This window comes from Mytilus edulis, chromosome 8, assembly GCF_963676685.1.
Source record: "Mytilus edulis chromosome 8, xbMytEdul2.2, whole genome shotgun sequence".
Taxonomy (NCBI): domain Eukaryota; kingdom Metazoa; phylum Mollusca; class Bivalvia; order Mytilida; family Mytilidae; genus Mytilus; species Mytilus edulis.
In genome coordinates, this window is record NC_092351.1 from 71,699,142 (window position 1) to 71,712,459 (window position 13,318).

The 13,318-nt window shown below is 30.7% G+C and overlaps 1 protein-coding gene across 2 annotated transcripts in view; it reads right to left on the reverse strand.

The window, feature by feature from the left end:
* Window positions 1-3,828: 3,828 nt before the first annotated feature.
* Window positions 3,829-13,318, reverse strand: part of LOC139486205 (ATP-binding cassette sub-family E member 1-like) — a 31,106-nt gene continuing 21,616 nt past the window's right edge. For both annotated transcript variants that reach the window (XM_071270994.1, XM_071270993.1), the window contains exons 13-16: window positions 12,312-12,454; window positions 8,812-8,934; window positions 8,034-8,145; window positions 3,829-5,879 (exon numbers count right to left, since the gene is read on the reverse strand). In XM_071270994.1, coding sequence (XP_071127095.1) covers window positions 5,832-5,879; window positions 8,034-8,145; window positions 8,812-8,934; window positions 12,312-12,454 — 426 coding nt within the window. In that variant the 3' untranslated portion in view covers window positions 3,829-5,831. The remainder of the gene's footprint in view (window positions 5,880-8,033; window positions 8,146-8,811; window positions 8,935-12,311; window positions 12,455-13,318) is intronic.

The window sequence follows — 13,318 nt, forward strand, 5'->3', positions numbered from 1 at the left end:
AAATTGAAATCCAATTGGAATTTCTTGCTATTGCACAATATTGTGCAATTAGATATTTCTTGCTATTGTGCAATACTGTGCAATTGAAAATATTTGCTATTGCACAATACTGTGCAATTGATGATTTCTTGCTATTGCACAATACTGTGCAATTGAAGATTTCTTGCTATTGCTGAATACTGTGCAATTGAAAATTTCTTGCTATTGCACAATACTAATTATAATAATTTTGGATCCTGATTTGGACCAACTTGAAAACTGGGCCCATAATCAAAAATCTAAGTACATGTTTAGATTCAGCATATCAAAGAGGCCCAAGAATTCAATTTTTGTTAAAATCAAACTTAGTTTAATTTTGGACCCTTTGGACTTTAATGTAGACCAATTTTAAAACGGGACAAAAAATTAAGAATCTACATACACAGTTAGATTTGGCATATCAAAGAACCTCAATTATTCAATTTTTTATTAAATCAAACAAAGTTTATTTTTGGACCCCGATTTGGACCAACTTGAAAACTGGGCCAATAATAAAAAATCTAAGTACATTTTTAGATTCAGCATATCAAAGAACCCCAAGGATTCAATTTTTGTTAAAATCAAACTAAGTTTAATTTTGGATCCTTTGGACCTTAATGTAGACCATTTTGAAAACGGGACCAAAAATTAAGAATCTACATACACAGTTAGATTCGGCATATCAAAGAACCCCAATTATTCAATTTTTGATGAAATCAAACAAAGTTTAATTTTGGACCCTTTGGGCCCTTTATTCCTAAACTGTTGGGACCAAAACTCCCAAAATCAATACCAACGTTCCTTTTATGGTCATAAACCTTGTGTTTAAATTTCATAGATTTCTATTTACTTATACTAAAGTTATGGTGCGAAAACCAAGAAAAATGCTTATTTGGGTCCCTTTTTGGCCCCTAATTCCTAAACTGTTGGGACCTAAACTCCCAAAATCAATACCAACCTTCCTTTTGTGGTCATAAACCTTGGGTTAAAATTTCATAGATTTCTATTCACTTTTACTAAAGTTGGAGTGCGAAAACTAAAAGTATTTGGACACCAACGACGACGACGCAAACGTGATAGCAATATACGACGAAATTTTTTTCAAATTTTGCGGTCGTATAACAAAAAGTGCTTGTTATCATTGAATGGTAAAGATTGTTTTAATTTATCAGTTCATTGTATAAAACAATGATTTAAGTTGATTCAACTACTATTCTGGACAAAGAAAGATAACTCCAATCAATTGAAAATTTCTTGCTATTGCACAATATTGTGCAATTAGATATTTCTTGCTATTGCGCAATACTGTGCAATTGAAAATATTTGCTATTGCACAATACTGTGCAATTGAGCATTTTTTGCTATTGCACAATACTGTGCAATTGAAGATTTCTTGCTATTGCTGAATACTGTGCAATTGAAAATTTCTTGCTATTGCACAATACTTAATATAAAAATTTTGGATCCTGATTTGAACCAACTAGAAAACTGGGCCCATAATCAAAAATCTAAGTACATGATTAAATTCAGCATATCAAAAAAGCCAAAGAATTCAATTTTTATTAAAATCAAACTTAGTTTAATTTTGGACCCTTTGGTATTTAATGTAGACCAATTTGAAAACGGGACTAAAAATTAAGAATCTACATACACAGTTAGATTTGGCATATCAAAGAACCCCAATTATTCAATTTTTGATGAAATCAAACAAAGTTTAATTTTGGACCCCGATTTGGACCAACTTGAAAACTGGGCCAATAATCAAAAATCTAAGTACATTTTTAGATTCAGCATATCAAAGAACCCCAAGGATTCGATTTTGTTAAAATCAAACTAAGTTTAATTTTGGACCCTTTGGACCTTAATGTAGACCAATTGGAAAACGGGACCAAAAATTAAGAATCTACAAACACAGTTAGATCCGGCATATCAAAGAACCCCAATTATTCAATTTTGGACCCTTTGGGCCCCTTATTCCTATAATGCTTACTTGGGGCCCCTAATTCCTTAACTGTTCAGACCTCAACTCCCAAAATCAATCCCAACCTTCCTTTTGTGGTCATAAACCTTGTGTTTAAATTTCATTGATTTCTATTTACTTATACTAAAGTTATTGTGCGAAAACCAAGAATAATGCTTATTTGGGCCCTTTTTTGGCCCCTAATTCCTAAACTGTTTGAACTAAAACTCCCAAAATCAATCCCAACCTTCCTTCTGAGGTCATAAACCTTGTGTCAAAATTTCATAGATTTCTATTTACTTAAACTTAAGTTATAGTGCGAAAACCAAGAAAATGCTTATTTGGGCCCTTTTTGGCCCCTAATTCCTAAAATTTTGGGACCAAAACTCCCAAAATCAATCCCAACCTTCCTTTTGTGGTTATAAACCTTGTGTTAAAATTTCATATATTTCTATTCACTTTTACTAAAGTTAGAGTGCGAAAACTAAAAGTATTCGGACGACGACGACGCCAACCTGATAGCAATATACGACGAAAAATTAAAATTTTTGCGGTCGTATAAAAATAAGGGTAAGTCCAGTTGTGAGAGATATGCAAGATCTATCCCCATGTCAAGCTTTCTGGGACAGTATTTGTAGACTCAACAAAAAACAATGGGAACAAGGTTTTGATAAACACAAATATATACTAGCAGGCTGCAGGTTACTAGAAATAAAGACTCTTTTTCAAACTCTCATAAAGAATTGAAGCATGTTTTATCTGATATAGTTGGCCAAATTATTTCAGTGAAGATTCATTTAAAAGTCAAAAAACAACAGACACCAAGTAATGGTAATTTCTCACACTGAGCAGGTAAATTAAATTGAAGAATTGGTTTAAAGCAGGCTGTATTCATAACATATTCACATACAATATATTCAATAAATTTTATAGGTTGCAGAGCTAAATTGGCTATTGAGATTCCTTTGCATTTTGAACCCAAATTCAACGTTCAGTTTTCTATAGGCCCAAAGGCTAGACTGTAATAATCAGAGATGATCCACCAAACAATAGCAAATTTTACCACAAAATGATTTCTTCCATATACTGCCCACATGTTGAATACTGAGGATTCATTTATTCAAAAGATGATACCAACTTACTTTTTATAGATACATTTGGTCTTCAGGTTTTGTCAGTCTGTATACAAGCCTACAGAAAATGTTTTAGTTGTTGCACTTTTAAATTTGTGGTTTCTCATACCCACTTTATCCATACTAACATTGGTATCCTACAAAACAGTACAGCTGCAGGCCAAATATTTAATCATTTCCTTCCATCAAAGACAAAGAGAAGTTTGACGAACATTTTCTACAAGGTTTTTCTGACTGCTGTTGAATGGATTAGAAAAGTTACTAAATGTGCTCTTACCATTTGCAACACTGGTAAAAATAGAGGTCAACTATTGGGATAGCACCAACCTTCATCTTAGGCAGAAATATATTACAAACTAAATGACTGTCATTTATTGTTATTAAACCAACCTGTCAATGATTCAAATTCAAAGTTTAACAGAACAAAGAGATCATGCTTAAAACAATGAATCTCTAGTTATTAAAGGAGACAAAATCATTAAATGATTTGATTTTCTCTCATTCTTTTAAATTGTATATTAAATAATATCAAGTGTGTGGGAAAAAAACAGTATTTCCTGTACATTTTTAAACTTGAAGCCCTTGGTACTACTTCTTGTTTTGTTTTAAATATTTACAAAAACTATTTCAATCATGGTAAATACATATATTCACTCTTTGAATCTGTTTGGTTTTTTTAATCCTTTGTGTTTAATATAATTGAAAACATGGAAGAAATAGATTGTTTCCCACATTTAATTTCCATGATACATTTAATCTACAGATTTCATTCAAATAGAATTGTGTGTAAATCTTAACCACTTAAACAAATGGTTGTGGAGAGTTGTCTCATTGGCAATCATAGCACATCTTCTTTTTTATATTTACATTATACAATTTTTCAGAGTGAACAATTCTAACAAATAATTTCAGTAGTTTTTCAAAAATGTTGAAACCTACCAGATGAAATATTTATTGCTCAGATAAGAATAAATTAGATTAATTTTTAAACTTGACCATAAAAATTTAATACCAGTTCAATAATCTAAATAAGATAGAATACATTAACTGGTAATATTTAGTACAAACTTTTAAATAGCACCTTATGAACAAAGACATGCAAAGAACATATAAAATCTTTTCATATTCTTTTACAATTTAAATAAGAATGTCAAAGATCATTTTTCAGATTAGCACTTGGTTTTGACTAATAACAGAATACACTCAATAGTTTTTAGCTTGTAAAGTTTTTATTTTTCTTTTGATATTGAACTTTAAAATACTTGTATGTGATATAATAAATAAATTATTTGCCTTAACTTTCATGAAAACTATTTCAAAGCTCTTCATCTTTTGCCAAATGTCTTAAAAAACAGATATTTCAAAGGAAAATGTGTCTTCCACTGTAATTTATGTAACTAACTAATCAACTTAAAAAAAAAGACAATCTTTTCACCAAGTTTCCATGAAATTTTAACATTTTAGGAACCAACATCTTACCGTTAAGTTTTAAAAATGCAAATAAATAATTAACAATGTATAAAAATAAATCAATTTATCCTGCAACAGGTTATAATCCTGTCCAGCCTTCTATCACAGTAGTCAAAATAGCTGTCAACACCACTTACAATGATATCAAAATTTGTCTTGAAGGTCATACATAATTATCAATATTACTCACAAGTGTACAGAGAACTAACTTTATTAACATTCTGTCTGTATTATATACCTGTAAGGTTAGAAAGTTTTAATGAATTTGAATAATGGTTTCTGTTGAAAATATGACCATTCTTCCATATATCACAAATGCATTTCAAATTTTTTAGGAATCTTAAGAATTTGGCTTTTATGTGAGTCCACTTGCTTGTGAAATTTTCCATCTATTAAGAGTCTTTAATGCAGTTACACATCTTTCTTTTTTGGACTTTGGAAAATTGTTTGAAAGTCTTATATTCAAAATTCCTTATCAAGAAGAATGGTAGTAATAATGCTGGTCTTTAACTAATTAACTTTGTAACTATATATATAACATAAGTTTCCGAAATTACTAAAATCTTGACAAATATAGAATTGAGAAAGGAAATGGGGAATGTGTCAAAAAGACAACAACTGGACCAAAAAGTGTACACATGTGATTAACTCTGATAGAATATGGCTGACCCCATTTCAACAATTATCAATTTTAATGCCTGAAGTTAGCACTTACAAATATTTTATATAAATAATAAACTGAGGATAATACTTGAATTTCCATATGGTACTAAATTTCACGATTGCTGGTCAATTTCTCTACAATTTCATTAATCGTTGACACATAGTCAAAATATATTTTGGCATTAACATTTTACAAGGGTCAGATAGATATTCAAACATGTAGTAAAAACAGTTGTCAAAAAAAAAGCCTTACTGCATTTACAACCTATGATATATGAGACGACTATTTCTGCTATTAAAAGCAAATGCCCTTGATTCAAAATTCATATCATCAATTACACAATACATATCCCAACAAAAATAATTTCAGAATCCTCATCATTTCAAATCTATCACATGATCATTAACAAATTGATAATTGACAGCTATTTTTCCCTTGAGCGGCAAAAGGTCTTCTATATATAGCTCAATAACATGCATAGAGGTCAAAGTTTGCTTCATGCTCCAATTGGTCTTGTCGTAACACCACCAGTTTGCCGCGGACAGCCCATGCAGGAAGAATTATTTGTATTGTTGTTAAAACAATTTCAGTCCTCGAGGAAGAAAAAGTTCCCGGTCTTCTTCTGTTCTGAATCCTGAAATGGAAGATCAAGAACGTTTAGATATTTCGTCAATTAGTTGAATTATATAAAATGTACAAATTCCTTTCACGATATAAAGGAGTTACATTATTTTCATTAAGGATCATAACGGCAAGAAGAAAAGAACTAGAGGCAAAATACCCATGTTCAATTTGTCACACTGTCACCACATAGCTATGACCAAACAAGACAGCAATTATCAAAGTTATGTAGTGATGGCATCAGTTGAGACTGAAAACATCCAAGACCAAGTTTTATGCAACATTGACTGTTCTATTTGATGAAATGCTATTCCATTGATATTACAAGAAGGAAAAGGAGTTATTTATTTGTTGGCATGGTGCATGCTGTTACTATAGCATATTTAGGAAGGTTTTTTTTTCATTTGATTTATTCAAAAGAATGTGTTGACAATATTGTGATTTTGAAAGTCCACTCCTACCCTCACACATCCATTTTAAAGGAATACATGTTTTAATGAACATTAGCTCCTTTATAAATGCAAACCAACATTATTACACTAATTTCATGTGTAATTGATGGAGGCTAAAATGATTGACTGATTGCTGCTTAACCCTTAGACTGCTGCATTGATTTCTATTGTACTTTTGTGTAATGCTGAGTAAAATTTTAATCACTGATGAAATAAACATGTTCACTTACAATTGCTGTATCTTTGTAAATATTGAATATTCATCAATAAAAGTTATATAAAAAAGTATTGTTAGATTCTGTATTTTTAATTTATTTTATTTTTGTGTGAGTCTCTGGTCATGTTTTACCTGTACAGGTGCGAAAATAGGTAAACAAAGGTAAACTTATTTTTTCATGTTTTATTAAACGATCCATCAATGTAAAAGTATCCATGACTTCAGAATTGAACCAATATAGTTTAAAATCTCTTTTAAGAACTAAGTTCCATTGTGATTATCAAAAAATAAAAGTTTCTTCTCAGACCAACGGCCTTTTTTATGCAAATATTTTCCGGTATTTTCCTCCAACTTTCACTGCGCCGACTTTTACTTCCATGTACAAATATATTTACACGACAAGTTCATTTTTAAAGCTTTCATCAATATATAATCTTGACAAACTTAAAGTTCGGGTCTATCGATGTTAGTCAATATTGATTCACATTTGAAAGGCGAAATGATAAACATCGCAAATCCTGTTTCATGTCATCCATTTTGAACAATGTCTGGGAATCCCCGTAATTCTCGCTTTAAAAGTCTTCTGTTTTCAGTTTTGATAGAATACTTCCATTTCTGTCTATTATATCTTCGGTTCTCGTCCAAATCCTTTTAATCGTCCGCCGCTGTTAAATCTTTATCATTGAAATACTTCTGAACGTGTTGGCCATTTCTCCAAACAATGTCCGCCATTTTGTCACTTTTTTCATCAAAAATTTTCACTTTCGGTTTATCGCTTATACCTGATTAAAAGTCAAGAGACACTCGAAAGAACGCAGATTTTAAGCCAATCAGAATCCATACAAGTCGAAACTGCCGCAATCTCATGAATATTGACTCCGCCCATTCCATGGTAACTGTGTAAACAAACGAGTACGGAAAACGACTATAGTCGCGAGTAGCAGTCTAAGGGTTAACAACCAGTTCAAATACTTCCTGCATATTGAGGACAATAACACATTGACGTGTCAAGAAAATACCTTTCTGTACTAGAATGAAATGCAGAATCTTTCAAACTGGTAGACCACAAGGGAAGTCTTCTGCAAGACGAAATCAACACAATTTTCCACTAAATAGTATTTCAATAATTACATCATTTTCGGGAAAATATTTCAGCAGAAATAGTTTATTCAGTCTCCGTAATATAATCATCTGCAATCATGAGATACTTCATAAGTGGAAATTATTTTGTGAAATATAATTTGATGCTTGCCAAAGATGTTATGCATGGCGGCAAAACATTTTGTGGGACCAATAAGGTATAATAAGAACTCAACTAATGGAAACCTTGAAATAAATGATAACTAATGGAAACCTTGAAATAAATGATAACTAATGGAAACCTTGAAATAAATGATAACTAATGGAAACCTTGAAATAAATGATAAAACCACAAGTGAAGGCCTCTATTTGAATAAAACTCTTCGATCAGTATTTTCAAGTTAAGTATATATTTTACCTTGACTGAGTGACGTTTGTTGATTCTTGGTCTGAAGTTGTTGGGATCTCTTCTGAAGGTTATCTCCAAAGACCTCAAAAACTTATTCATTCCATTGAGTAAGGATGATGGTCTGTCAATAAAATAAACACAAAAACAATTTAAAAATTATTCTTCTTATTGTATTACAATTGTACCTTTGGAATCCAGGACTCTTACCTATTTCATTTACTTTTCAAGAGGGCCTTTTATAACTCTGTTTTCTAATGGCAGGTGATCTTGCATATCAGGAGATGCCTACCCTGTTGTAACAACTCGTCTCATTCTATTTGTAGATGATGAATTTCATCATGATTTTTCCTTTGGTTTGCATATTCAAAATAGATTTACAAGTTTTCAACATATAATAAATTACGTGCTAAACTGTTCTAAATTTTTGGGGCCATTTATAGTATGTATTTTTCTCTAATTGATGAAGGCTAAAAAAACATTTTTTTTTTTACATATGATAGTATTTACCATATAATTGCTAGATATAACTCTCTTCTACACATACTTGATAGTAACCCTTTAAGGTATTCTCCAGTACTACAAACAGAACCTACGTTCCAATCTTTTTCAAAAACTAGTCAACAAATTATCCTTTTTTTCTTTTTTTGTTATGTAATGTTAACGGCACAACAGATGGAAATATTGTTCCACTTATCAGGCCATGCAAAAAAGATTGTTGATAACCCCTTAACCCTGCTGGGTACATTTTGTGTCAAGATATCATGTGAAAAAAATCCAAGCCACTTACGAGTTTGCAATTGTATCAATGCCTGGGTTTCCTTCAAACACAACAACTCTGTCAGCTAGGTAGGTAGCCATGATGAAATCATGCTCTACCACAAAGGCTGTTTTCTTGGCATGAAGAATAAATCTGTTAAAAATAAAAGTGATTCAATATGCATGTTAAATTCATTGGAGTATGATTGAAACAACGGTTTGACTCAATAATTACTACGGTAGTCTGACTAAATTTCTTTTGCTATTGGTGAAACAAATCTCCTTTTTTTCATGATTTCAGGTGATAACCCAAAGCTGTAGCGAGCTGTCTTAATTAATGGAATTTTTCACACATGACTTTTTTTTTCTTTTTAAGGCCATAGTTATTATATTTTTAGTTTTACGAAATTTTTTGACAAAACCAATGGGTAGGAGGACGAAAAAAAAAAAAAAAAAAAAACTGCTGCTGCTGATTTTTTTTTTAATACCAACTGTCAATATCAAAAAAAAAATTTTTTATTTCACCAGGAGATTTTCTACTAGTGTAACAACTATTTTTTTTTTCTTGACAAGGTTTGAATTGAAAATCAATGTGCAACAACTAACTAAATCACCAAGAGCATAAATTTAGATTCTTTCATACAGTTATGAACTAAAAATTATTTTTTTTTGCATGAAAAACACTGGGTCGGAGGAGAAAAAAAAATAAAAATCAACATTTTTGATTTTATTTTTTTTCCTATTTGGCAAAAATTAGGGTAGGAGGGTTCGTAAAACTAAAAATAAAAAAACTACGGCCTAAATGTTTTTAATGAGAAAAGAAGTATATTCAATTACATTGTTTTGGCCTAGCTAACACACAAAATATGTTAATGAAAGTAATAAAGCCCTAGTTCTTGTACCCTTTTCTTCATATCAGATTACTGTATCATTTTCGGGAAAATTACTCAACATTTAAGTTCAGCATCCGTAATATAATCATTTACAGTAATCTTCCTTGTTTAAAATCATTTCTGTCTATTATCAAAATTTTCTATGTCCATCAAACAAATAATTCTGAAGTAAATCAACATTATAGTTTTTAGTAATTAAGGTTTATGTACCCTTCTATAGCTATTTTTGTACGAATTTTTCAAACCTCAATTGTATCAAAACTAAAGATATAATAAATAATAGAGATAGGTCATTTAGTACATGTTCCAAGGGGAAACTTGATGCAAAGCATTATTTTTTACTGTTTCATTGCATTTGATAGAAAAAGAGGACTTTGTGGCAAATAAATCAAGATTTTTATTGAAAATCCACAGCCTTTAATACAGAGATTTATGTTATAAAATTTGAAACATAAATTACTCACTTGATTTTCTATAATGTGCTAGTGTTTATTTTTTACAAAACGTTCTAAGTAACCTATAAATTCCAAAACACCTCGTGTTGAGTCACTAAAGTCGAGCGCACCCTACAAGGTGTACTTGATTTTGGCCATATTTATACTTGTCTTAACCAATAACTACATTCATAAACTTGTTTTAAGGAAATCAATGCTAGCACTGCATGCAATAATCCTATATCTATCAGTCATCAAATTGCTAAATATGAGAGTACAAGGATAAAGGCTGTGGATTTTCTATAAAAATCTTGATTTATTTGCCACAAAGTCCTCTTTTTCTATTAAATGCAATGGAACAGTAAACAATAATGCTTTGCATCAAGTTTTCTCTTGGAATATGTACAAAATGGCCTATCTCTATTATTCATTATATCTGTAGTTTTGAAACAATTGAAGTTTGAAAAGTTCGTACAAAAATGGCTACAGAAGGGTACATAAACCTTAAAGACTTATATTTCAGTTTCTATAGTGATTTTGTAATAAACTTTATAATTGAAACAATTCTAGTTATAACTTTTTGTATCCCCTTCCACTTCATTTCCAGCTGAAAAATTTGAAAAAAATAAATAAAAATAAAATAGTACAGCCTAATCTACTCCAATTCTAGTTTTCATGATAATTTTTTTTTTTAATGAAGATACTTGAATTTTTAATTTTGTTGTCTTCACAAATCAAGCTATCAGTAAACATTAGTGAATCGTCCTAGTTGCTAGTAGCAACATAAATCACAAGAACTTTTTTTACACTGAATGATTACTGTATCATTTTCGGGAAAAATGAATCAACAAAAAAGTTCAGATTCCGTAATATAATCATTTACAGTAATCTTTCTTATCGCTATTTTGTGCATTTTTCCTTTGATCTTTTTTAGTGATAATTTTCATATCATGCTACTTGCTTGAGATGGATAATTATCGCTAGTAACTAAGCATGCACGTTGCGTTGCTTACAAAATTGACATGAAATTGACAACGTCGTCATAGGTAAAATAGCGATAAAAAGATTATCATTGTTCATCTCAACTCGATTGCCTTTCTCTCTTTCTCCCGGCTCAAGGGAGAAAATCAATCTTGATGAGATGATCACCGATAATCTATAAATACAGGACCTACATAAGATCCATGTATGTTGTATTTGTTTTCAACAAAAAATTAGGCCTTCAATTTTCTCATTTCAATTGTTTTGCATTTGTCTTTTCAAAGCCTTTGTTAATAATAGCTTACTATGCAGTATGGGTTTTACTCATTGTTGAAGGCCATACAGTGACCTATAGTTGGTTACTGTATCATTTTCGGGAAAAATGAATCAACAAAAAATTTCAGATTCCGTAATATAATCATTTACAGTAATTTTTCATAAGATCCATGTTTGCTTTACTTGTTTGGTACATAAATTAGTTGTCTGTTCTATGGTCGGGTTGTTGTCTCTTTGGCACATTCCCCATTTCCATTCTTAATTTTATTTTCATTAGTTCTCTCATTTGGCCTATTTTTATATTTGTCTTTTTGAAGCCTTTTATAGCGTACTATGCAGTATTGATTTTGCTTGTGGTTGAAGGCAGTAGTGACCTATAGTTGTCAACTACTATGTCGTCAGGTCTCTGGTGGAGAATTGTCCCATTGACACTATACCATATCTTCTTATCTTAATAAAACTTAATATTTTTCTTTGCATCACTACTGTATCATTTTCGGGAAAATTACTAAACATTTAAGTTCAGCATCCGTAATATAATCATTTACAGTAATCTTCCTTGTTTAAAAGCATTTTAGTCTATTATCAAATTTGTGTAGTGTCTTTCAAAGAAATGAACTTTTTAAAAGATCAATGTTAACGTTTCCTCATCAGAGTAATATTTCAGTTCTTACTGAATGTATATTATTAATTTCGAAGTATAGTACACAGTAACAACTTTTTAATATCTGTAGGTGACATGTACCAAAGCTAAAGTTCTTAAAACTTTTGAACTGGACCCCTTTTTGAAAGTGGCAGTCTTCATTCACTTAATCCCGTTTAAAGCAGAAAGATCTTAAATTAATTGAATGTTTAATTCATTGTGATGGTAAATATGAATGTAATATTTGCCACTCAATGTTGAGCTAAGCAGCACACAATCAAGGATACCAGAACAGTTTGCTCACCTCTTGATGACCTTGGCAGCATGTAAACGCTGTTCAGAGTCCAGGTAAGCTGAAGGTTCATCAATCAGGTATACATCAGCTGGTTTACCTAGACAGAGTACTAAGGCCACTCTCTGCAACTCTCCTCCAGATAAATTCTGAACCTGTAATTACAAAATAGGTGTAACTGAAATAAAATACCCAATATACCTTTGTTTTCTGCAGATTTACTTTATTTAATGTGCTTTGATTTGAGAATAAAATGTATTTTTTCAATTGTAAACAAACATTACACACATATATCTGCATAAAATATAGGTTTGTCTAGTATGCAGCAAGAGAAGAAATTAACACTGGATATTAAAGATAATTTATGGATAATGTAGAACTGATTCACATGGAAAATTCTGACATTATAAGAAAATACCTGCAATGCTATAAGCAAATGTAAAATAAATTTTTCTTCAAAATTTAGAAACCTAAAAATGATTTGCATATTTTTTTCCATGCAGATATTAAGGTCCATGCATTCCTTGCTAAAATGTTATAATTCAAATAAAATATGGATTTGTATGATTAGAAAATTATGTTCTCGTAAGGGATACTTGTACTGCTTATTTTGACATCTACTCATATTTAAGCTTCTGACAACGGTTGCTGACATAACTCTATAAAATGTGTACATCTAATGATTACTGCATCATTTTCGGGAAAATAGAATCAACAATATGGTTCAGTTTCCGTATTATAATCATTTACAGTAATCATCAATATCTCTCTAAGCTCACTGTTTGTAGATACATATACTTTCCGTGAAAATTAACATTTATTTTTTTTCACATTTGACTATTACATCATTCTCAACAACCCTCATCAGACAATTCTGATTATATCTTTTTTTTATTTGCCCTTATTTTCCTAGCTGACTGACATGCATTCTATAAGGCATCAGATGACAAACATTCCACTCTTTCAATTTGGTACGAAAAAATCAAAAAAATTTAATCTATAAAATTGTCACAACAAAT